The sequence below is a fragment of the Paramacrobiotus metropolitanus genome, unplaced genomic scaffold, assembly GCF_019649055.1.
Source record: "Paramacrobiotus metropolitanus isolate TYO unplaced genomic scaffold, Prichtersi_v1.0 Parri_scaffold0000006, whole genome shotgun sequence".
In the NCBI taxonomy this organism is placed as follows: domain Eukaryota; kingdom Metazoa; phylum Tardigrada; class Eutardigrada; order Parachela; family Macrobiotidae; genus Paramacrobiotus; species Paramacrobiotus metropolitanus.
In genome coordinates this window covers 1858731-1886625 of record NW_026570226.1, presented here as the reverse complement: position 1 = coordinate 1886625, position 27895 = coordinate 1858731, and the positions used below count along the sequence as shown (strand labels likewise).

The following is a 27895-nucleotide window of genomic DNA, read 5'->3' as shown; positions in this document are numbered from 1 at the left end:
AAGTACGCGAACGCAAAAGTTTTCTTGTAGTAAAACGTAAGAATAGTATCAAGTACCATCACTTCCCTTAAACTTATATATCAATTTCCTGGCCAATTCTGCAGCTTCAGCGCTTACGTTTTTTAAGACAGTACTTTATACATTTGCTGCCTTATACACTCAAAATTAAAAACCGCCGCCCGCTTGCCCTAAGGGCGTATGAGACCTTATACTAGTAACTGTATATCTGTATATGGCTAATCTTATGAGAGAACAATGGCTATGAATTCCAGCGAAATTATTTCTCTTTGGTAATCTATGGTAATAATTACTGACGCTGGCATCCAGTGCAGTGCGTTTCCAAAACACACATTACCCAAATAGCCCCTTCCTTCTCCTCATTATTGCATCTCGCGGCACGACTGGTAAGGTGTTGCTTAACTTGTTTCCTGCTTGTACTCTGTAGTTTGTACGAATGCCCTGTGCACGAAGACCTTAATTCGGTATCCCCTTGGTCACCGGACTTACTGCTTGCATTCGTTAATAATTACTTTTTCTCCATACTGACAAAAGGGGAGAACAAACTATTAATTTAAAATAGTCAACAACTCGTACGAACACACAATCATACGAAACTATAGGATCATGGATGACCACACACACGTCATGGCATTTAAAACGAACTCGAAAATTCTAGCTACTTTAGTACAAATAGTTATACTGGCTATTTGACGTGAGTCAGTCTACTTAATAATGGTATTGCTTGTACTTGTACAACTTTGAAGCTGAATATGTTTAGTGTAAAACTTGTGGATAAAAGTTTTGATACTTCTATACTATTCCTAGGTGGAAGAACACATTCTAACTAATAAATGCAAAAAAACCAAGTCGTATTGTTTTTGCAATATTTTAATGTCAAACCATAACCAGGAAATAGAATTCGCTAAAACCATGATACGAAAACATAGACCGTCCCTCAAATTCCAATTAAATGAGGCTTAATTCATGTAAATCCATCCAAATACTGACAGAGGAAAAAATCCGCTTCCTGGTTAAGCAGCAATTTCTGTATTAGACTTCCACAGACAGATAAAAGTGGATAAAATTGATGACATTAACAGCATGAAAAAATGCAAGACATGAAAATACACATAAAATAATTCCTCTGTACAAACGGACGAGCAACACTACAGCGAAATCATCAATCCCCAAACGAGTATGCATCATAAAAAATCTGGCTTATCTATGAGTGCTGCCATCCACAAAAACGGGGGGTTAGAAAGGATAAAAACACATCATTATAGTCTGTACTAAAACCGTTAAAACGTTAATAAAATCCATACTAAAAGCAATTAAAATATATTAAGAATTAGCGACAGATGCTAGGAATTTTTTGTCAACAAAATATGTACGACTACAAAAAAGAACGGTTTTCGTTGAATGAGAAATGCGGAAGCAAAAAGTCAATTAGGAAAGCAGAACGGTAATTAAGATCGGCGGTAGCGCAACTAGGCGAGGCAGGCAGCAGCGGCGAGAATCAATGCAAGAAAAAACAAGATGAAAACGCTAAGATCACTACAAAATAACTACAGTCGCTCCGTCCAACCGTTCCCTCGAGCTGTCCGCCGGAATTCGGTCGTCAAAGCATCAACAAACAAGCTACACGATAAATCCAATAAAAAACCAAGACGTAGAACCAAAAACGAACGCGCATCTGTATCCGCCAACGAGCAGAATAATAAGAGGAAAAAGGAAAGGCCACAAATTCCCATGTCTGTGAGTAAACATCCCCAAGCTCCACCAGAAGAATTACGCACAATAACATCAATCCACAGTAGCGAGCAAATCACCGGTTAATCGAGATTCATCTTGCAGTTTGCCATTTTTCTTATCGGAACAATATTCGGCGATGACTGACACTTTCCAGTTTCAAACTGCAAGAGGAGCACTCCTATAACAGCCTTTTTTCTCACTGACAATCGAAGTCCCAGATTTCTGACAGAAGCGGCGGCAGACGACGCTTTTGCAGGCGCAGATTGAATAACAATTCCGTCCATTCGTGGCCTAATGTGCGCAGTTCGGTAAGACGCATCAACAGCCGAGCAAAAATCGAGCCACTTTTACTCGGGCGATGTGTATCCAAATATCCACGGAGAGCAAACAAATACATTTCCTGAATCTTTTCAACTTTTGCAGTCTCTTTTAGCATTGGACGCTCTGCAATTCAACAATTTTGTGAAGAAAGGCACGCCAAAAAAAATTTTTCCACAAACAAAACAACTAAAGCGTTTTTCCGTCAGATAATGACATGCTTAACCAATAAGAAAAACTACAGACGACGTACCCGAAAAAATGACGATAGCAGCCAAAATGGCATACTCTGCATTATCCACTCGCATAGAGCACATGGATTTGCAAAAATTGTACAATCCATCCCCATTGTGCAAACCAGCGCCTTTGTAGTTCTCACGAGTAAAGGGAACATTGTTTGCAAAAACAATGGAATCAGTTCCGGTGTCATACCGGCGTGAACAGCGGAGCATCATCAACTCGCAGGCACATGCCTAATAAAATTACGTAATGTATAAAGTATCTGTCAATCTTTTTACAATATACGAGTACATCGTAATACACTCGCTCTCTTGCCGCATAACAAAGTTTAAAGGATATGTGACTGACCTTCAAAAGCGCTATCTGGTCATCACGGGTTAAAGTCTCGAAACCTGGCAAACTTTTCGCAAATTCAACAATCAATTTGACGGTGAGGATCGTGATCTCGGCAACATGCTGGAATCGATTGGCGCAATCATCATCTGGGCTGCCAGATATGGATAACGGCTACAACAGAAAAAAGCGATTAAAACGGTATCTAACTGAACATAAAACTAAACTTACCACTAAAAAAAGTAAACGACAAACATGCTCATTTTAACGTAAAATATAAAATAAACAATTTTCACGAAAAAGCACCATAAAGTATAAACTGACTAGTGACTGAAGTAACAGATTTCTTGATAAAGACGCAATGTTCAGGTGCATTCCAAACGAATTTTTACAACAGTCATACCGTGATGCTGCGGAAATCATCCTCACTGGGTAGCTCAAACTGCTCCTGGTACAGCACGAGGCGCTGGATCAGGTCCAGCTGCTCTTGTGTCAGCACGGTTAATTCAACAAAAGGTGTCACGGATGCCGGGCTGGCCGAAGAGTTGGGACTGAATGACTTAGGTGAAATGGGTTCTTTGGCAACAGCCGTGGGATGCGGCGGGGCCGGTACCACCGCCGAAGTGTTGCCACCATTAGCCAGAGCTGGACCATTACCAGCTTTATCCTTCTGCTGCTGTTGCTGCTGCTGTTTCGATTCCCGCTTGGCTTTGCACTGCGTTTCCGGTACCACGCCTACAAATTCGAAAACCAATAAACGATAATTCCGTTAAGCTACAGCAACAGTCACAAAATTTAATAAAGGAATCGAAATACTGAATTTCTACCATAATAATTATAACCGAGCGAAAAAGTGTGCCACAAAGGAAGTACTGTGTAACAGCTCCACAAAAAGTACATAACATGCAGTTTTGATACAAACGTTGGCAGCCATAAAAATCCACCCAGATTTCGCAGTATTCTACATACGCACTCAAAACTGATAAGAATCAAACCAAAACGATACAATTCTGCGGTCGAAAGTCTTGATGATATTCCACGCACTGCATCAGTACACTTTTCCCACAATATCTGCCACACTTACATTCTGGCCGCATGCCAATCGTAAGACATTTGCGCAGTCGGCATTCCTGACATTTGCGGCGCATGTACATATCGATATCGCAACTTCCTCCGTATTTGCACTGATATACGGCATTTTTTGTGATGCTCCTTCGAAAGAAGCCTAGTAGAAAAAAACTCCTGTCACTTTCCAACACAATCTTATCAGCCAGACAGATATTTTCTTAAACACCACCCCTGGCGTTTTACATGATGATAATCTCTGTCCTTCTCGTGGAAATTTACATTTAGAACACTCGCAGACTGTTTACCTTTGCAGCCTTCACACGTCAGGGCATTATAATGATAACCGGAAGCCCGGTCGCCGCACACCAGACACAGTTCCTCCTGCTGCTGGGCCCGAGGATATGGAGGTCGTTTCTTACGCAGGTCCCCGCCGATACCGCTGTCCGGACTATTGTAGCCGTTCAATCCACTGGATGACACCTCATCCCGACCTGCAACAAACCCATAAATAATTAATCCATCAGAACAACATAAAAATGAACAATACAATGGAGCTCACCAAAAGTGATAAGTTATAGAGCTTCCCAAAAAATAACGAATATCGTAAAGACCAGCTACCAGCTTAATCTGCGTTAAAGCAGGCGCTATTACAAAATCTGAAACCTACTAAACTACAAATAAGAAGGTAAGGCATTCGGTTCGCTATGGAAAGTAAAAAAAAATAAATCAAATATTCCCTTGTTAGATACAAAACATACGCGATAAATCATCGTAGGGATAACCCCAAAAAGATAAATGATGAAAAGATGGAAATTTATCCATTAAATCCATCAATTCGTGGGTGTATTAATACAAATATAAGATATCCAAAATTAGGTATGTGGAGCTTGCACGTTCAAGAAAATTAATAATCAGAAAGTGTCTCACTGTGACTGCGCATACCAATGACACGTCAACCTCTCAGCTGTATGAAAGTGTGAGTACCGGTTAAAAACTTCGCCAGTCAACCGTCTGGCGTAGTCGATAACTTTCGATACTTCGAAGTAAGTACTTTTCATTTAATGGATTAACGACAATCATCAGCTATCGCTGTGTCTGCAGATTGTACGTACAGTGCGTATTTGAGATAGTTATCGCTAGTGTCGATGCAGGCGATTTAGCTTGCCGGCTTCTTGGAAGAACGCAAAATTTTAGAAACGTAGCAAGTGTTCTAAAACATTGGTTTAACTTAACCGATGCATCAGAGTTTTTATGCAAGCCCTAACTATTAATGTATATTAGCGATAACGTTGTTACAATATTTCCGCAAAATTTTAAAAAGACCGACATGAACTTTCATAGCAAAGTTTTTCACAATCAATGCAAACTGACCACACTACGTCAAAGCCGATACGCAGAACACAAATGTGTGAGTCTGCAGCAGTAGGGCACGATAAGTACCGATTACATAAGCACCGTCACAGATCCTTCCGGTGACTGACCCACTGAAAGTTTACAGTCAACAATCACTGCTACCGTCAAATAAAAGACAATCGGGCAAATTAATGAACAGATCGCGCATGTTCTCGAACATATCCAACTTGTTAGATACCGTTCTACAGTAAACACTGCAAATATTGTCCGACCAGTGACCTATATGCATCTAACTATTCCAGTTTTTCTGGTTAATACACCATTTGCCTGAATGGTAAAAAGCACGTCCAGTCCCGTCCAGAATAAAAATGAGGATTTTAAAACTGTCGTTAACTTCGTGCCAATCGTTTGCGTGCACTACAGGAATCAGCCCCTTTGTCAGTAAGTACTGTTTACCCCAATCGTAAAAGAAAAGCCACCGAATATGAAAGTGAAACAACAGCTCATACAACAACCACAACCATTTTACAGTTTCTCATTTTTCACCGAAAAAAAGTCACAAATGCCTGACTCTATTAAAAAAATACACGAATATCAGGACCACACACTGTCGAACAACGAAATAATATTATCAATGGACAGCAGTCATAACAGACAGTACTTAATAAAAAATTTTAATATATATAATTTAAGGCATCTGGCCAAACTCGTACCACGAAATCGGGCATTTTTATCGTTGTTTACCCACTGTAAAATTGTCAACAGATTCCCTTTGTGAGCCATGAAACAATACCCATAAAAATAACAGCCGCTACTGCGCACTACTGCCATGCGACTGGTAACCACATATTTGAACCGGACCGGATTACGGAGCTTCAAACAACGAACAAGAAACCGGTGTGAATAATAAACCCAGCGCGCCAATATACCGTCCAAACCGGCTCATCGTCACCGTTTTCAAGGTCGTTTAGGGGTGAGGTTGATTAGTATCGGTCAAAGACCCAAAGAACCACTTCGACTGCGCCATGCTGCCTCTTCGACGACATCTCTCACACTCTCTATACGCGCTAATACATTTGACCAACCAACTCCACCCAATCTCTAACACCGCAGCACGATCCACGAGCGAACCAGTTCTCCCGCACGGTGCTATAACGGCCAACCAGTTGCCCACAACGTTTCCCGGCCACTGGTAAAAAACATAAGATGCGCCTAGAATCTACACAGGCGTTTACGGCTAGTTTATGATAATGATTCATAATTTCCACCAACTGTTTACTACCTGTATTGTCTTTCTCTCGAAGATTTCACATGCACAAAAGCGAAAATTTTCCAAGAACCAAAGGCTGCTTACAACACTTTGTAAAATAAAAATAGCATTCCGTATTAAACTGTTTTTTTTTGTGAAAATTGTTGAGTGTTACCAACGAAAACTTTTAACAAACAGCATAAACATTGACCACTTATAAATAAATTTTCTTTTTCTTATTTGTTCAAGATATTATTTCGGTTCACTTTAATCTGGAAATTGTACCTAAGTAATTATTTTAGAAGCGCACTATTTACCAGCAACTACGATAAACATACCTCCACAAATGTTGAACGTGAACCTTGGACTATTATCGCGTTCGTGGCTGCTACGACGTCTGATACATTTGTTGAAAACGATACATACCAGTGTTAAGGAAACGCTATCAGCTGCCACTGCCAGAGCTCTCTACGCACTATCAGCAGCGCCGGGCATAAAGAACGTTCGAAATTTCTTACAAAAGATGACACCTCGAAGACCAAGGACCAAAATCATAACCTACGTAGTAAACTTATTCACACAACAAACGCCGCAAACTTCCTTTCTTGCAGTAAACTTCACCTCTTTGTTCCTTCAACACCGTCCACTACCAAAATTCCTATTGACATCTTTCCAACGTCAAACGTAAATACCCTTTACGGTTTAATAATTTCAAAGATATCACAACAAAACATCATAAAATCGAAATAAAAATCTGCGCAAATACGGGAAACGGATGTGTTACAAGTGATTGTACCTTCCCCATGAGGATCGTAATCCCAAAACACATGCTCCATGGGTTCATGTTTAATGTGCATATCGGTATACGGGGGTGGGTGGGCGTGGGGCACGGGCGGCGGCGGTGGACCCGGTCCATAATTGTGGGCCGCGTGCATCGGCGGCACCGGGGGTCCCGGTGGTGCCACTAAACAGTCTGCTCCCATGTACGCCCCATAGTCCATCATTTTCCCGGCCCCCGGTACATTCGGAGGCGCGGGCCCGTGATGGGGAGCGCCATGGTGGTGGGGCAGCGCATGGTGGTGATAATTCGGCATGTGCCCCACCGCCGATGACGGAACACCGCGTGGATGATCCAACTTTCAGCCGGAATTTAGATGTTTACAAATAAAATGCAATCAGGACGGTGTCTCTCCCACCCCAAAGACCAACGATATGCCGGAGTTTTTTAATAGGTACCAGATGCCGGCCAGACGAATGATGGGAAGAAAACACGGCTAGCAGCAACAGGCTGCAGTTGTAAGCGGTACACTGTCAGACCAGAAATAGAAGGTTTGGTTTGGACAAAATGAAATTGTTTTCCTGATCCTATCAGCGGCACACACGCACACTGCTACAGCACAGCTGCTAAAACAAAACTGCCACACACAGCAGCAATCTGTGATTTGAATGTCAGACTGTTACGTGCATTACATCACATTTATCATTTTACGGTGTGCGTGTGTTGGTCAGCAGAGATATTGCGCTCTACACGGGTTCGACGAATAGGACCTCTTCACGTACGATCCACCTGCACTGTTATCTACATCTCCCCAATGTAAACCGTACATGCTCATTGTGGTCTGACAAGAACACACTGGCCACCAGCTGAATGGTGCACCATGACGCAATAACTTCATTTCGGTAAAGCAAATAAAAATCGGTAAAAAACTGTACTTACTACGATGTGAAGTAGTCATTCCGATTCACCAAACGACAGACCACCGGTCAATATAACCATGTTCAGCACCAGCTGACTGCTGACAAGTATACGTATCATGTTATTTAATTCTCCCGTAGCGTATAACAATTAGTGTCTAAAAACCCAAACACAACAATTACAAAAAAAAACTTTTCGAAACTATAATAATAATAATTTGAATTCGCACAGATTTTTTATGTTAATACAGTACTTCTAAGTTTCACTACTATAGTTGATTACCCATTACTGTAGTAAAATTAATTTTTACTGTACATCATGCTCTTTGAGTACGAGTACAGTACGTTTCTCTACTCAGTTGTTTTTTAACAGGATATTATGTATACAAAAATCGAATAGGCGAAAATTTCAGGGAATGCATAAATACTAATTATTAAGTGTGTAATTTATGCGCAACCTTTGTTAACTTTGCGACTTCGATAACATGGATGACTAATTCGGAAGTAATACATTGTTAACAAGAGATGTTGCAGTAAACAGAAAAATATAACTCGATTGCATTTAGTCAATTATCAAGTATAAGCATCTTGTCCCTAAAGCAATATTTTGTACAATTAAACAATCGTACCGGTAAAACAGGATCTTACCGGTACTACAGTAAAACATAAAACCGCTTTCTGCGCTAAAGAAACCAGTGATAAAATATAGAAAGCTGGTCGGCGCACATTCTAGGAGACCGATTAATAAAACGAGAAATAACTACGAAATGTTAAGGGCAAAGTCCTCATCATACAGATATACCGGTTGGAAGGGTTTCCCGGATGATAATCTCACACACAGCACGACTATCTCATCAAACAAGAAACAACAGAGCAGGTGAGAGAGAAGCAAAAGAATCTCTCAGCACAAAGCATATGGATTGCAACAACAGTACAGTATATGACAAAAGACATCACTGGTTAAATGAAATGAAAAGAAATTCAAGGCATCTCGTGCCACTGCCACCTGTACAGAATTAAATCCCATTTGGCAGACTAGCGCTAGCAATATTTGTAATTACTACTCTGCAATACTTTACAAAATCATTCTACTCTACTAACAATTAGATTAAGTATGTTTAAACGTGATTTTCACCTACAAAAATGACATAAAATTATCACTGGATTCGCTACGTAACTGATTCTTCATATACAGATAATAATAACTGGTACTCGATGTTAGTGTTTGCGATGCTTACTGTCATTATTGATGAGTATCGCAAACGTCTATATTAAGAGCGCCATATCTTTATGACATAAGATATAATATAATATCGCATCAAGTTAACGGATTATATATACTTTATATAAACTATAAAATTCCTCTATAATACCAATACGAATGTCTAAATCGTAAAACCAAGGAGTGAATCAGACAAAAAATGACTGACATACCGAATACATAGTGATCCGTGTACATAACATAATCAGGTGAACTGGGATTTGAGAAAGACTCCTTGATATTTCGTAATGGCTCCAGCATGGTAATGGTTTCATAAAAATCATTAAGTATCTAAAGCTTTCGAACCAATGTACACACTGGACACGGTGTTAGTTGTCCAAAGATTCCAACGTTAGCACTTGACGCATTCCTAAATGCAACTCAAATAATCTTTCGCTTATAACCTTAACTGAACGGTGTCCTCACATTTCCCCAAAAGAAACTAGGATGGTCATAGAATATGCTCCAAGGTAAAAGACAAAGAAATTAGCAACTGATCGGGCCAGACAAATTTCTTCAGTCTAGGGAGATTGAGAGCAAACACGCCACGCCGCCAGCCTCCAGGAAAAGAAACACTGGCTGTCCCCAAATTATTTCAACATGCAGCAGAAGGCAGCTTCTTTCCGCTAATAAACCGAGCACATGCGTAGCAGCAGCCTATTAGCTGAGAGTCGATAAAACACCGTTATGCAGGGGGAGAAAATGCAGAAATTAAAAGAGCGATGACGAATCGTATCGCTTCGTTAAGAACGTCTATGAAAGAAAGAGAGAATAGACAAACCGCACCGCAACGTCCGATAAGTGAATGTTTTTATCTGTCCGTAGGCGACAGGACACTTTCTTCGGCCTCTCAGCATTAATTCTACCTTGTATATACACCTGGCTTAAAAAATTCGCAAACGATATTTTTATCACCCAGGACAAATGCCATCACTAAGAGACACCGTTGCCGGCCAATCTTCTATCATCAGCAAAGGGAAAAAACTAACCCAACCAGTTCTGGCAAATTTTAACGATTTAACAGCGCCAGTCAAAACCATTCACGCAATGAACTCGTGGTGACTTGAAGGCTGAAGCAGATTTCACTTCGAGAACTGTGCCACGTAGTCCACAGAATGACCATACGTATTTTCTAAACTGAAAGCCAAGTTCTCTCGTAAAGCTTTTATATTTGGATTCACGCGTCCCCCGTAATCCACCGGAAAAGGATATCATTTCATGAGGAAATGCTGCATAATCTATCACACTTTTCAGGGAACATCTCTAATCAAAAACACCCACCACTATTTTCAGTTCTCGTACACTAAATTAAAATCCATCCTCATTAATGGATGAAAGAACTTCAAAGAAGTAATATAAATATCCCCCTCTCAATGAAATACACCCGTTTTGTTTTTCTTTTCCGCCGGCAACCCATGACACAACACATTACGGGCTGGTTCCCTAGCAACGCAGTTCAGGGTTTATCGGTCAGGTTCACCAGGTTAGTGATACCGTATTGCTAAGAATTCAATACTCAAGGCGGTAACGCAACCAAATTGTACACAGGAGCTTTTGATTAGAGCCCATAATTGTCTCATATGATACGCGTAGATAAGTCACGTGTTCGATTTGCGATTTCCTTTCCATTTGGAAGTGCTATGAGAAAAGCGTCAATACGGGATCCCTCTCGGGAACAAAGGCAGCAAAATTCTTTTAAAGCATAACGTGCCACTATTAGAGTTCCCACAAGAAAACGCCCAAAAGAACAACTTTCTGCCTGTAATACTGCATCAGCATTCTGCTGAAACCAACAGTTTAAAAACCTTTCTGTTGCAAAACACAGTTTATTTACAGCGAATATTCATTTCTAAAAAGCGCTAAAAAGGACAAAACAATATGTCCCCGAAATGTGCGTATACTATCGAAGGAAAATCCTAAAATTTCATGGAAACCAGTGTTTTTATCTATTTACGTAAACCATGGCCACGGCTATTATAATAGCCACAGGCTATTATAATAGCAGCAGCAAGCGAAAGTTATGCGAAATTCATTAATCTTCCAGTAACTTAGTTTGATAAAGGCAATGGTATATGTCCGCGTAAGCAAGCAATAACCAGCTGTAGGTATAGACTCAGTGCATCCCATTCTCATCACCCAACACTACTAAACCATGAATATAGATATCAGGTACTTGTTCTTCTTTTCCGACCATTGCAACTGATGACATCCGGCTTGACCGTCGTAATGATTACTACCAGTATACTGTACGCTTCTACGTACTGAAGTAATCAATCCAGTGTACATAATTAATAAAGTGCGCTTTCAATTGTAGTACGGATTGCTTTGGTGTTATCGTGGCCTGACCAGGTTTATGGCTGTTATCCCACGATTCCAAGAAGAACAACAAAATACATAAAAATTGCATTTCAAAGTTGCTGCAGCAGGCTTCATAATAAAACCACTGACAAAAGTCTTATGGTTTGTGTCAGAAATGTGCACGCGCAGTATCGAAACTTGAGCATGTATTTAAACCAACTCCATGATCCAGACTTCAGTGTCTGGACACACCTTTTCTGGCCTTAATGATGACATGTGTTCACCTCCTAAACCGTCGCCATCAAAGTAAAGCCGCAGAATAATTGGCATATAACGATCGTGGTCATTAAAATATCGCGCTCACCGTATGATAAGAAAAAGCTGTCTCATTAGCCGTAAAGATCGACAAGAAGAAAGTAATTAACGGCCATAGCATCTTCGACGGATGGAATAGTGTACAGAAGCACAGAAAACTGATCGGCGCAACATGTTCTGTTTACTTTCTGGTATCCTGATGTCGTATTTCCAACAACAAAATAAAGACGTTATAACTGTTGCACAAAAGACATTGAAATAATATATTTTGAAAGTTTACACCTTCCAATCAATCTATTTTTGTTCGTAATGTTTCATGGTGTCAGATTCCTGTGATTTTGTTTGCATGCCGATCGATACTACTCAATTCAGTTCGTACTTCCTACCACCCATTAAAAGAAAAGCAATTTAGCGGCTTATGTAGATATAAAAACCAAATCACACAAATATCGGTATGCCCACCAGGAACATTTTAAGCAGACTTTAAACCGGATCGTTTAAGCTGAAAGTTGCGCTAATAGTACGTACGTAAGTTCCAAATCTATTGTTAACCAGTAAAGCAGTCGCAACTAAAAATTCTTCACATGTAAGCTGCAAAAGAAAAAACTATTCATGAAACGGAGCCTACTTTAGGAATTTTCAGTTTTCCTGCCTTAACATTACAAGTAAACTTACCAGTTATAATGGGTTTAGTAGTCGGTGGTTGTTGTGGCACCACGGTGGCAGCTACTGCAGGGGCAGCGGGAGGCCTCGTAGGCACATTGGGCGGCGGACTGGTCTTTGGTCTGACCACCGGCATGTGCAGTTGACTAATGATGTGTGCAACATTCAAGGGTGTGGCCGGAGAGAGGGGATCCTTCAGACTAGTTGAACTGGACAAAGGACTACAAAAAGATGAAAATTGAATTAAATCGTATTAAAAAATTAACTAGCCAAAATATGAACAAGATTTTGGTTTTACTTTAAACTCTGCGATGGATGTCACTGCAAATTTTTCAACTATAATCTAATAAAATAAGTACATGAAAGTACAGGGCACAAAACTCATAAAACCTCATAATTAATCAATCACCTATAAGAGCTCACAAACGAATTAAACAAATGAATTAAACTGCGTGCACCGAAGTATTCAGGCGTTCAAAAGAAAAAACCCAAGCTCTGTATTGGCATTTCCAATTGCATTACGGATCTACACTGTTATTCAAAGGAAATCATGAAAAAAGTAAAACGCGAAAATATTAACAAAAACCAAAATGTCCGTAACCCAATTATATGCCTAAGTACGGTTAAACGTTTCGTATATCAGCGCAACTACAATACAATTATTTTTACAAAATCAAAACGATCACCGTATGATGTGATTCCGCACAAGTCGCAGCTTGTGGCCAAATTGACACTTTACCGAAATAGCGACATAAGTTCTGCTATAAAGTTAATTTTCAAAAAATCCATTCTGAAAAGAAATTTACGATAAGTTACCTTCCGCAGTCGGACCAGTTATCCGACTCCGATTTCGGACGTTTTATGCTGGCCGGACTGGGCATAACTTTTTCATCCTCCTCTTGGATGCACATCGTAGAGGGAGACTTGATGGTCAACTTCTGATAGCGTTCAGCAATGAGTGCCGTCGGCGAGAGAACCGGATGCTCTTTATGATGTTCACCATTCATTTTGGACAGATTCAGCGGAGCAGAGGTATGGTGACGCAGAAAAGACAAGTCGGCTGGATGCTCACTTCCTAATTCAGTTGTCGAAGAGACCAAAAAGGAAGAACTGATTATGTCACGCTTTCGTTTTGCAGCCATAGAAAATCCCAATCTATCCCAGAAGCTAGCACTTCCGGGAACGACGGTAGTGGCCGACGGTGACAAGGGCCAAACTTATCCACAGGGCAGCCGTTTTTGTTTGATCTAATAACAGCGAAAAAACAAAACTGACTCGAAAAGCTATAATAAAAATTCTTACTTAGAGTCTTACAATTGTTATAATCATTAGACAAATGACGAAACCGGAAACCAACAAGCTCACATCTATACAGTATACACCTAATACGACAAGCGTATTAACAATGTCTACAAAACTTCAGCAAAACGAAGATTTAATAATGTAACTTCTGTCGTAATTTCTTGCTTACCAAAGTCACCGTATTGTAATTTCTGTGTCCGTCGAAGGAAATGCTTCACAAGCGTTGTAGCATTGGACGGGAATTGTCTATTGTCCAGTCCTGCAATAACGTACAATGTCATGAACGATAAGCTATCAGAAAATGCTGCAACATTCGATATCGATGCCACACGTAACTAACGCACACACGGAACACACTTCAAACAATCGCTAATATTCCAAACTGGCAAAAACAAACACAGCCTAACTGATAGCGACTGACTGATAATCGGTTAAATTCTTCCGCACAAGAAATGCCAACTGATATCTCACCAGACAGTCGCGTCAACCTTGACCTGGAAATCTTGCTACTTTTCAATAGGGCTTAACATTTTCTTGGAAGTTAACAGTTAGTCACACTAACGTTAATAACATGTAATGTTATGAGGGTTCAACGATATAAACACCCGTATAATTTACTATAATATCCAACAATAAGAAAACAACTACACTGTACTTACTCAGTAGGTATAACAACATCTACCACACCACATGCAAATCGATTCGGTAACAATTAAAATTTGCATTTACCACCTTGCACATTCGACTTCTTCCCAACAGGAAATGAAATCAAGCAGCACGAGCTGAACAGCCATACCAAACAAAATGTTTATCAGGCAGATCAAGAAAAAAGCATTAATCACTTCCTATGTTGTCTGCCTGTGAACCGCGCCACACTATTCGACCGCAGTACAAACACCAATGTGAAGAACCGATAAATAGGACGACGAGCAAAAACGTTTACCCCAAGTCACGGTGACATAATCCTGGTCAGAACAGTACGGTTACAACAGTACGTTGCAAGGGCAATAATTTTTCGTTTTCAAAATACTTATGTACTTTTTCTCTATGCAGTAACAGGCCGTGCACTGAAGCTTTTTCCGCATTACCAACCTAATGCTAATAAATTAAATCTAAATATAATTAAATATTATGAACCGCTAGGCATTGTTAATGTTACAATCGTAAGCTCTGCAAACAAGATGCAGTATCACACATGTTAAAAAATCGCGGTGGATTCTCATTTCTAAACCGCATGAACAAATACTGCGAGATGTCAAAAAGATTAATTTTACTTTCACAAAAATTTACGAACATTACGAATATTCTAAAACTTGAGCAGAATTTACGTAAAAATTATAGCAAACCATCATAATTTACAACCTTTCTGCTCGTAACATCAGCCGTGCCCTACAGCAACTGAAAACAACCCTTTCACTTTGTCAGCTGCGCGTATACGATTTCTACTAAAGAACTCGTTCCGCTCCATCCTGAAATCGGTTGGTTGGCAGTTTTCAAGGACATACCCAACAATTAATGCAGCCGAAGCGTACTGTTCGACGTGGCCAATCCTGCACAAAGCTATACATAGATAGGCTAACGAAAAAAAGAAAAAAAGGCAACTGAATTTTTCCACAGGCAACAGTTGACCAGCTCCATTGAGACTAGATTAAAAAACTTGCTAAGAAGGAAACTCTTTTACGCCTGCCATAAAGAAAGTATAAATACTCTACTGTTGTAATACGTCTTACTTCAATATTTCAATACGAGAGAAACCTATGTTCATAACGGTTAAACACTAATTAAAATAAAAATTTTGATAACGAGTCGAGAATCGCAAAAAAATACTCTTTAAATTCTTCTTCCTTTTCCTAAAATGTCTTTTCAAAATAGTAAATCCGTATTCGCCATACATGACGTGAGGACCAGACAATGCCAGCAAAAAATCCCAGCTTTCTTAAATCTTCCGAATTTTAGGCCAAACACATACTACACTTCAACGATTTCTCCCATTGCAAAAATAAGTAGCTCACATCCAGACTTCCGGCGCATTTCGACCGAAAATTATCTTACCTATGCAGTTTCAAAGAGCACCACTTTCATCTAAAGAAGAGCAAACAGAACTGCAATCGCCGTGCTGAAATACACCACACACACACGTCCATCTAGTAACTATGCGGAAAGTCTGAACGGAAACCGGTAAAACCACTCAGCAGCGCAAACTGCCTATTGCCCACTGCAACACATCCAACTTTCCAAAACCTAATACGGAATGCAGCTCACGTGTGTTGGACACACTTGATCGCGCGAAGTTTGATCACCGCCACGAAGTTTGATTACATTTTCACAATGTACCGTACATTATAAAACCGGTACCAGCCATCAAGTCGCTGACTGTAAACCGTAAAGGAGCACCAGTACAGTGCAATACCTGCACCGACTGCTTATTATTCACTGGAAACAGACATCAGTGTCTTTCAACCAGTTCACACACAATGAATTCCTTCGCATGGAACGCGTAAAAAATGTATGAATCTTCACGTTCACTGCCAAAAAGTTCCAGACCGGTCAAAAACAACACGGAGTTCCGACGCAGCCAGCCAGAAGCACACCGCTGCACAATGAATGCAGCGTATTAACAATGCGGAACCCCATCAAGCCACTGTACTCTGCACATACTCATATTACGACGCGGGTTTAATCTGTGCGACTGATCAAAAAGTAAGCGATGCAGTACAGTAATGTAAAGGGAATTATTACAAATTTCTCTAATCATGCTCTTCATCATAAAAAAGAGGACAACGTACGCGCGGTTACAACCGCGGTAGTAATCGGCTCCCGTAAAAACAAGTCTGGGAGAGAAGAATCGGGTCAACAAACAGCGAATTATCATGCGCGCCGTATCGCGCCCAGCTGCCGGCGATAATACCGGAAGATGTGGCTACTGCATAGCTGATCCAGTCATACTGATAAAGGATTTGGAAAAACTACACGTATGGATTTTTGCCAACCAGGCACGCGATCTGCGCCTACTCGATTCAAGATCAACGAACGGATTCAAATCAGACTGTTGACACTCTGAAAAGTCCAGACGCAAAGCACTCGATAGGCTCAATATTATAAACTTATCTCGTTTAAAATCCAACTTTAATTTTGTGAATAATTTTTCAATGCCGAAAATTTGATAAAAACAATACAATCACAAACTTACATCGTTTAAAGCCAGACAAAATTCAGAAAATTAGTCGCACTTACACAATTATTGATGAAACTGAACGTGACTAGTGACCACCATTATTTCCGTACTTACGTATCCGAGACACCATTTATGAATTTACGGCATCTTAATTTTAGATTGCTTTACTGATCATCATGTCTACTGATATTCATGTAAAAATTCAGCCAAGATCATTTCTTTAAACAACGCAAAAATTTAATCATTAAACGCTGTACTTTCAAAAGAAAAACTCGTTGAAAACAACACCTATCAACGATATCGATCGAACGATCAAACAAACGGGTACTTACATACTCTGATCGAAGAACCGTTTCTTTACATCAATCGAGACAAAATTTCGGTCAAGGTTGAAGCTACTTCAATGATCTATCTCTTTCTGCGATGCCATTGCATCGTGTGCCAGATCGGTCACACAAACATGCTGCTGGAAAAAAGGAAGCGCTCATTTGATCGACTTAATGCAGTGGGAAATTGCTCAAGGAGCATTCTGTATCGATTCAACCGGAAGTGTGCACCGATCAGCCAGGATTATAATCGGCCAAAGTCGCTGACCTACAGTGACGATATCGTGCCGCGCATGTCTGGACAACAAACACACTCGCCCTACCACTTTATCGCGCACACACAGTCCGACTGACGACAGGATACGCAAGCAAACAGCATCGATGTATTGCTACGGGGAAAATGTACGGACAACTTACCAAACTCAGACCGCTTTCGCAATCATGCAAATCCTAACGATGCGGTAACCGGAAGAATCATTAGATACCATCCAGATATCCAAGCCATAAAAATTTGTTAAACCCGTCTATTTACACCTGTTCAAGGAGCTCGCAAAACACTTTGGTGCTGCAGTGTTAAACGCTGAATCGGATCTCTGTTGCGCCAACCCTCGCTGTGGGTGCACTGCGCGCTTGCTATCAATGCTATCAAATTCGGCCAATACATGAATACTGTACGCTAGCTATTTCTGCGCTGGAGTAGCTGACTCACTGCCGGTCTCTCTCTGTCTGTCTAGATCTGTGGCTGGCGTTAATTCAATGGCGATTTCAAATCGTACTACACTGAAACAGCGCCCTGGACCAAGTACAGATCAAAGAAGCTGAACGGCATTGCATTCTCACATGGACGGCATACAGTACAACGGGGTCTGTTCAATGGCTATTTCATTGCAAACAAGCCAGAGAGTCACGAGGGCATTAGAGCAAAGCTGACCAAACGTGGCCTCAATCCACTTTCGACCAATAGACTGTATGTACTGGTGCAGAATATGCTGCATATGGTTTGCACCTCGTTTCCCGGAGATTCAGCTGTGAGAATTTTCAATTCAACTGGAAAATAAAAGTTTTTCACAAACATACTGGTACGTTCGGTTACGTATAGCGCTTTTGCTAGCTCGTATCGATCGCTGATTGTGACCACTCCGGTCGTCCACATGTCGATATTGCAAAAGCAAATTGCATTATCTTTATATGTGAAGTTCTTGCAAATTTGCAGTCCCTTGATCATTGATCCCGATAAAAAAAAACATTTATTGCTACAAGAAACTCCGGCAAGTAAACAAAACAAGCAGAACCACAACAGCCAGTGGTTAAGGGAGATATCTACCGGTAGCGCTTTGCATTAAAAGCCTTCCAGTATTGTGATATTTAATTTAACATAAGATGCGAACATGCTATACATCCCGAAAAACATATGGACGTGCACTGGAAACGGCAACATAATGAGACATGGCTCAATATTGCCGATTCCACGAACCATTCAAACACTTCTCCGAACTCGTCTCGGTTATGTAATATGCTGGCCGCCAACACAAACCAGCTGCCGCGAACGACATCCACAATTCGGCAAATAATCGTACGCGCACTAAATTGCCGTGTCGGACATTAAAAGCAGTTAAATATAAATGCAGTAGCAAGCATGTAGTGTTATCAGCTGCCAGTCGGCTCCGAAGTTATAAAAACATTAGCCTAATAATGTAAAAACTTAGTGCTATATATGGAATGCAACAAATCTTGGAGTGAAACGTTCTCGCAGGAGCAAAAAAGGAAAACACTTTACAACTTTCAGAAATTTTGCGAAACACTGTTAAAAGGTTAAGGGGGCCGACGCATTAATAAATTAAATGTGAAAATCATTAATAAATAGTCATAGTGCAAGATGTGCTAACGCGTAATTACGAGTAAAACAACTTGCAAAGAAAACGTTAGCTAAGGGCCAAAACTGAGACACATCCGTTCACCTAGCGGTACACGTTAAACTAATGTTTTTCCTACAAGCCGTTTTACTCGGGTAAGCAGGAATTCCAAAATAAATTTATACACATTAGTTGCTTAAATTATATCTGACTCTTGATTTTTTTAATTATCTTTTCTGACTCTTGATTTTTTTCATTCAAAAGCACCAAAATAATTCTAAATTGTATTTTATACGTTTGTTAATTTCTTCGTGCAACTCTTGTAACGCAGTATGAAAATGGTTAGTTTTCTATCCATTAATTCCTAAATCAAAACCAGCTACCGTTATTCAACACGCATCATCTGCAAGTCATATGGATGCAAAGGTAATTATTCAATTGATACAATTAGCTTAACGCGGAGACCTAAAAGGTCATCATGCGCACAACCACCTATGAAGGGCGTAGCGCATCACAAAGGCTCTACCAAACAGACCATAATGGCTTGATTAAAGCAAAATGTCAATACCCTGACAACGGAAGCCTGATCCATAAACATTATTACATGATGATTACATCACGATCCCCGCAAACAGGAATTTCCGCCGCAGCCTATAACTGCCTTACGCAGCGTATCTGTACCGGCACGCGGAAGCTTGATCCCATTCAGGAATCGAATAACCGTGGCTGGTTGCGGTCGTTTCAAGGTCACGCATTTCATTACAAGCCCTCCACGTGAATCTTCCTTTCTTCGTGCAAAATTATGTAACACAAAAAGCCAGTTACATAATATAAACGCCACAGAGACGCCGTAAGAGTTAGATAATTCATCTGAGAAGGTCGACTGTGAATTATAATGATTTGATACAGTTCCCGGCTACTATAGACCTGTTCACCCAATGTAACCAGCAATAATCAATGGAAAGAAGAGCCTCTAATCCTTTTCCCATGACATAACCTTTCCGCTTCCGTAAGGCCTTATCAGCGAGCCCACATCGTCTACGTCGAGACGTCATGTGCACCGAATGTTCAGCATTAGTACGCCTAGAGCCTTGGGGAATCAGATTCTCGCTTTCGAGGTAAAATATTAGGTAACATCTGATAGGGGATGCGACCGGCGGTGTTTCTCTGGGATTCGCTGCCGATTATGCCATCGAGATTAACTACACCGACGTCATGCACGGCCCTCATCAATTATATTGTATTAAACATCCGCACCTATAATGTCATGTTTTCGCTTTTTCATTACAGATCCATTATAAAAGCAGGATGCACGAAGATATAAAAAAGCACAACAAGCATAAAATGCGTAATTTGATAGAAGTACAGCAACGCAGCATGTGATTTTCTATTAACTGCAACAAAAGTCTTTATTCTGCTATAAACGAAACAGCAATTAAGGCTAATACGGCTGATAAAAATTATAAAATGGTAATATCAGGGTGGTTCTCTTTAAACTTTACAAATGCAGATTGCAGAACACAACTTTATCGAAACCAGAAAATTGCGCAACAAAAAAAAATTGAACACACCTCCTGACAAAACCTTTCACGGTTTGGTGCGAAGTTTTTACTAAATATGAATATTAAACATTACATTCACTACCTATAACGAAATTAGAATCTGTTTTCCTCAATTTAACAGCGCCGCTTATCAGGTTCTCTACGAGACAATACACATACTGCATCGATTGATTCGTGGCTGCAGTTATCATAATTTAGCACAACAAACGCCGTAGTATCCATTGAACGCAGTCAAGTTCACAGGTCGTTCTACTGTTACGTAAAGATAGAGAAACCGTGTTGAATCAAGCTACGGGCAACGGCCGACAAAAATGCCGTCCGATAACTTTAATCCATATTTCCGACAGACAACTGCTACACTCAGCTACAGTAAGTGTTAAATAATAACTCTCATAATATTAATACAATTAATAATTCACGCACCTGTGGAGACTTTGTTTCCAGAGTCAAGATGACCACAAAAATTAAAAACGGTTGTGACAAGGAAAAGGTACAACCTAATTCGCGAGTAAATACTGAATGGGCCAAATGGCTTACTTAATCAGATTCAAAAGCACAAACCTATTGAAACGGTAATTTTGCGTTAGTTTTGATTTTTTTTTACACTGGAGTAACGAATTATTGTATATGAATAACTACAATACTACTAGTTAACGCGAAAATTACCAATGATAGTGATATCGAATAGTCCCAACACAACACCTTATTTATAGAACTGCACCGATGCTCCACCTGGATCTGCGTATCAAAGTGATTTATTTCAAAATCTACCTATGCGTTATTTAATTGATTTTATCCACTGATAACTCACACCATTATGCTAATTCATACACAAAACGAAAATGGTGACAGAGCACGCCGCCACGTAATGTGCCGGTAAGATAAAAAGTAACCAGCCTACCCTACGTTTAGAGAATTAGTTTTCAAGGTCAACGTCGACGCCGCACCAAAGACAATGAATTTTTTGCAGAGCTTGCCAAAAAACTTTCAAAGCAACAAGCCACATGGTCAGAGCGTAATATTTATCGAACCTAAATCTCACTACTACGCTTGCAGCACTCACTACCATACAGCTCGTTACGGTGTGTGATTTAATTTTTACGTGCGAGAAGTAACGACACGTAGGAATTTTCTCATTAAAACCTAGGGTAATGCACATACAGCACGCACCCCAAAAGCACTGAACATACTTTAAGGCACAGAGTATTCGCAATCGTAACCATATGACCGTAAGTTTCATATTTGCATTTTAATATCTCGATAATATGATTGTTAACGAATAACAAGGAAGAGAGATACACAGAAACAATCGTACATATTCCGCGATAAATTTTCACTATTTCTCATACCAACCCGTACAGTACACGTTATCGGGGTTTTTCTTCAGATAAGTTTGCTGATCTTCCTGTTTTGCATTAGCACTTTTGTTTCATCGAAAAGCTCTTCGCCATAAAGTTCTGCCATGATAATTCAGTTGCGGCGATATTCATTTCCGTGTGGCGTATACAGTTCTTATGTATGTACAAACTACATACGAATGCATGCTTCAAAGCTTCACTATCTGCTTCCTTTAAAAAGCTTCGATCGACCTTTCGTCGACTTTGCACCCAAATCTTTACGTAACCAACCATAATGTTATTCGTATCGGTTGACCGATCATTACCGTTCTGAATGCAGCAGTAGCTGCACTAAAACACCCAAGACAGTGCCAAAAAACCAAGGTGAAAGGCACAATCGACGCACGGAAACATGCGTCCAAAAAGCAGTTTTCTGAACCTGTTTTCATCGAAATTCTGTTTTAAGCACACTATAGTACTGGAGGCATTTAATATTATTGAGAGGTGGGTGCCCTGACAACTTTTCCTTTCTACGCATCTGTGCATGCGACCAGACCGGAACTGCGTACTACCGCACAGACTGCGCATTATCCCGGCAATGCATGCAGCACATACACCACTCAGAATTAAAAAAATGAAAAACCCCTATCATATTCGACTGCAACTGACTTGTGAATTCGCGAGTCTGCATCTGTATAAGGCAAAATGAATAAATGGGTGCCCTGTGTATAAATACAAGTTATAATCATGTGCATATTATCATGATTAAAACACAGATAAAAATAAAAACACCTTACAACAAAAATTAAACTTAACATAATGGGTACAGTGCTTGTATAAGTAGGCACACTGTGTGCCCTAATATGCTCAATAATCAATATTATTCTAGAAACCACGGGTGTTTAATAATATTTCCTACAAAATTACGTACTTATATAGTAACTAGTATCTACTGGAGCATAGTTCCCAATTTAAGAAATGGGCGAGCCACGCGCTAATAGCGATTTGCTACTGTTGCACAATGCGAGAAAGTATGATAGTGGTCGAAAACGGGCTGAGCGCATTTTCTGAATCGGATATGGAAGCCCTGGTTATATTTAGGGCTGATCACCAGATCCATGATGATCAGTTTACAGATACCTTATAAAACGTATGAAGTTGCGGTTATAATGACTGATAACGATTTAATGTCGGGTTGATCGCTGCTTTGATATGCTGTAGTAGAGATGGCAACGGCTCAGCCGAAGCCGTTTGAGCCGCGGCTAAGCCGGCTTCGGCTGAGCCGGCTCGACCCAAAATTGAAGCCGTAGCCGATGCTAGCCGAGCCGATTGAGCCGGCTCGGAGTCTCAGCCAGCCGCGAGCCAGCCGTAAGCCGATGTCGGCTAACGGCTTGCGCATTGTGCGCGAAAATGTGTTGGGAAGTTCAATTTTAGCTCTTTTGGCCCGTTCAAAGCCGATTTGGAGACTTGAAAAGTCGATGATCTTACAAAAAAGTTCTGAATTTTTGTTTCGGAGACCTTTTTTTCCAATAAAAACTGATTAAAAACAGTTTTTGCTTAAAAGAGAACAGGAAAAAGTGCTTTTCAGTGAAAAAGAACTTGTGTTTTCCGGCGCTAAAAAACTATCGGCTAAGCCGGCTCGGAGCCGGCTTAGCCAGCTCGCGCTCAGAGCCGAGCCGTTAGAGCCGGCTCAGGTAGGTGAGCCGATACTTTCGAGCCGGCTCGCTATTTTAGCCAGCCGCAGCCAGCCGATAAGCCATTAAGCCAGCCGTTGCCATCTCTATGCTGTAGTATATATAATAACGAGCAGACTTGGTTGCAACAATGGTTTTATGGTTTTGCATTAGTGTGAACACACTTGCAGTACGAGTGCACTTTTTTAAAGTTCATGCCCTAGCATTCTATTGGGCTGATTCAGAAAAACTGCAGTTCCAAGAACACTTGTAATGCTCTCCATATTACTAATGTTTGTTGAGATGGAGCTCAACCCTGACAGTCAGCAGGTACAGTTGAAACTTTTCACCCTATGTTCGCGATCAAACCATATTCATCAAAATGTCGTTGGCTCGCGTTGTGAAAGTTAGGAGTCAGCACGTACGAACGGAACTGCCATAGCACACAGTATAAGGTAAACGTTTATCCTTGGCTCACTGTTGACTTAGCCAGCAGATTGCTGAAGACTCCAGAAAAACTTCTGAATAATATCGCCCCAAGCACTGCGCACCGGCCGGTAAATGTTAACAAACAGGTTCAATCACCTTGAAAGAAATGACTACTTTTCAAACATAATGTGATTAGTATTATGCTTGTGCTAAAATAATGCTGATGCTTGCCAAAATTTCCTCAAATATCTCACGAAGGTGAACTGTCAAAGACAAGAAGAATATGCTTGTATGACAACATTTACCTGACAAACAATGCTAGCGTTGGAAAATGGAAAAAATATATGAGCCAAAACTGGAACCATTCACTTATGCAGCAGTAAATCTCAAATGCAGACAACATGTGCCCTGTCATCTACAACTTATCCATTTACATATGAAAAAATCTCCATTCGCGCAAAACCGTTTTCCCTTCTCGTTTTCGCAAGTTATAAGTGCAACCTATTACCAATAAACGGCAATACTTATTGACGTCAAAAACAATGTTGACGGATCTATTTTGGGCGGGAAAAGCCAAATAAATTCCTGTCTCCGGTTACAAGAAGTTGAAGAATCTTCAAATCCAATTTAAGTTACCATTTGTATAATGCTTTAACATAGACAAAACATTTATTTGCCTACATGAATAGCAGCGTAATCACAGGAGTAGCTTCGTATACGCTTACTCAGTACAGTATCACATTCAAAATGATCCAGCGGTACAGTGTGGCGGCATGTTTGGCGGCAATTGGCAACATATTGTACACGGTAAGCACTACGTTTTTCGAAATGCTTTCGCCCTTACTTTCGTGTTGCACTTTTACAGTCAAACCGAAAGACTACAAAAATCTTCAAAAATCACCAAAATAAACTTATCAGTACTAAACTTATCAGTAACGATTGAATAATAATTATAATATCACACCACTGAACCAAGTGAACGAGCTTTGTATACGGGCACTGTACTCGTACATGAAGATAAAAAACCTACCGAAGGCATCCAACAGAAAATGCCAAAAACTGCAAAATGCCACTAAGAGTAAAGCAAAAAGGAAGGCAGTCGCAAATACGCCTTCTGTCCTTACATAACCTGACCTTCACACATGATCGACATCGGTTATTCACGTAACAGGTCTTTTGTTTTGGCGCGGGTTATCGTTTTATCGATTACGAAGGTCTGTTAAATTTAGAGCAACATCGTCCTCTCACGCAAGGGAAAATATTTAACGGAGCCCACTCCGACTCTCACACTCGCATCAGAATTTGTCACACAGGCCAACGATGTCGAAACCATTCCTCGTCGGCACGAAAAAAATGTCTAGCGTCTAACTGTCTGAACGTTTTGGGTTGTCAAGTTCACCTTACGTAAGTAATGAAACAAATGTGATGCAAAATAACTATCACAGAAGTACAGGATAAGTTTGTAAAGAAATATAATGACTCAAAAGAGTAAACTGGAAAATTAATCACGTAATGCAACAAACGGGATCGAAAATGACATAATATTGTGATGAAACTGTCTAGTTAGAATCAGTCATATGATAAATGTCACAATTAATTTAAAGCACCATAAAATTACAAAACACCCTAAAATGTATTACGGTTAAACCACAAAGTCGTCTTGTGCATTAAATGCTGTGTTCAACTACAGTAGGCTTTATTTTTCAATTGGAAAAGTAAGATGCCTACAGGATCTGAGTTCTATTTAAGGCATAAGTTCCATGTTTTTAGACAAAAAACCAACCAATATTTACATAGAAAAAATCATACAATGGTATTTATATTTACTATAATTGGTCTAATTATGATATTTCAATAATTACTTATTACTGTAAATCACAGCTGATATACTCGACGGCAAATGTGCTTTTTTTAACGTCACAAGCGATAGATAATTCGCATATTAATAATAGCACAGGCGCTATATAGCAGATCAGCGATTATTGCATGACAGAGAACAATTTGTAAAATCACACCAGGTGTTGCCGACAGTTGATTTTAGGTTAGATATTGCAAATCGACAGACTATTATAGCCAAAAATTACGATGTACCCAGGTAAGAGCGTGTTAAAACGTTACCACACCTTATAGACTGCATTATAATTAATTATTGATTACGTCAACTTCATTACTTGCGTGCAGAGAAATTATGAGATTCTAATAACACTCTCGATTTATGTTATATTTCTAGTATACTACACAAAGTTTGTTTACTGAAATGAATTGTTTGCGTTGCCATTCGAAAAATGCCATTCGTTCGTTTAATACCATAAAAAACCGACGTGAACGACACACTTTTATGAGGTGCACATATCGAAAATTACACAAGTATTATCAAATTAAGTAGATCATAATGCGGTACTTACAGTAACCTTAACCCAGAATGCCTGGCTGGTAATTCGCGTCTGGAGAGCGAGGAGACAGAGAGACAGGGGGAAGCACGTCGTTTCTGGAGTCCTATACAGGCTATGCTGCAGCTGTTTTCAGGGAAAACGTCGGGAACAAATACACGTCGTGCACACACGCTCACAGAGTTCGTCTGTACCGCTGAGTGTTGTAACGATCGACTGGAGGCAATGAACTTTCTTCCGATGAACCCAGCACCACAAACTGGCACGATGAATAGTCGGTACCGTGTATTTCCTGGGCAGAGCAGCTCACACACCACACACACAGCTGAGCAGCCAACGGCAGGCCTTCGTGATTGGGCACGACGAACAGCAGCCGAGCGTCATACTACATCGATCTCGAAGTTGTGAACCGAGGGAATATTGCCGCACTACAAAATTTCAAGGTCTAAGAATAGTGCAGCGGCAAGCCAACATACACACGCATCGTACAAGTCAATCGAGCCAAATCAGCGCTTAACCAAACTAAAAGCCTTGCCAAATGTCTGCAGTTTTTGGATGATGCCAATGGATCAACAGTACAGTACCCCTCAGAACAATATTGTCTACGCTGCACAATTTCCATCTAATCGCGGATTATTGTGATATGGCTTCTTCCGGTTGTAGCCTTGCCAAATTTCATCCAAGAACATTTCCATCAATACATCCGGGCATAAACAGTGCAGGCCCTGACGACAGGCTGTCGCGGCTAGTCTCTTCGCTCTTCCCGAACGCTGTCACAGTGCGATAAGAGGGAACACTTTTTCAATTGATACGGCTCTATTCGGCATTATTGATCAAGAGCCGCTGACGAACGAGGCTGTGCCCGCCCCGGAACTGACTTGTGAACAGACAAGCAAACGGTCAACGTTTGAGCGTCGGGAAAATATGTTCGTTGCCCTTCACGTACCGCTTAGGTCAAATGCACCGCTGTTCTTGTCCAAGATGATTTTTTGTCCTCACAGCAGTTTGTTTCTGCACCGGCTCTCAGATCGTTCTGAAACGGAATACTGATGCTGAATTGCAAGTAAAACAGAGCATCCCGCAGTGATGAAATATAATCTGAAATAAGTTCATCCCCCTAATATATAAGGCCTACAGTATGATACTACAGTATGTGCCGCATAAAGACAGAAGTATCCACAAAATCAGTTAAGACAGTAGATTTCGCGAAAAGCAAAATTTTACTTCTTATCACTAATAGCTATGAATTTCGAACATCAACTGTCATAATAATTAATACGGTATGGTTTTGACGCGTGCTATC

The 27895-nt window shown here is 40.4% G+C and overlaps 1 protein-coding gene across 9 annotated transcripts; it reads right to left on the bottom strand.

Annotated features, from left to right (window-relative positions):
- Positions 1-870: 870 nt before the first annotated feature.
- On the bottom strand, positions 871-27595 carry LOC129582047 (ecdysone receptor-like). Of its 9 annotated transcripts, XM_055473427.1 has the most exons (11): positions 27082-27595; positions 26608-27020; positions 14017-14106; positions 13362-13792; positions 12558-12766; positions 4017-4202; positions 3728-3868; positions 3047-3378; positions 2659-2817; positions 2324-2543; positions 871-2196 (listed from the first exon to the last, which is right to left on the bottom strand). In XM_055473427.1, exons 4-11 carry the CDS (start codon positions 13685-13687, stop codon positions 1949-1951), a joined length of 1821 nt encoding a protein of 606 aa, XP_055329402.1. In that variant the 5' UTR covers positions 13688-13792; positions 14017-14106; positions 26608-27020; positions 27082-27595; the 3' UTR covers positions 871-1948. The 9 variants fall into 9 exon arrangements, with proteins under 9 accessions (XP_055329402.1, XP_055329403.1, XP_055329407.1 ...); XM_055473428.1 differs by having other exon boundaries at positions 26608-27595; XM_055473432.1 differs by lacking the exons at positions 26608-27020; positions 27082-27595 and adding an exon at positions 21187-21208.
- Between the last annotated feature and the right edge of the window lie 300 nt (positions 27596-27895).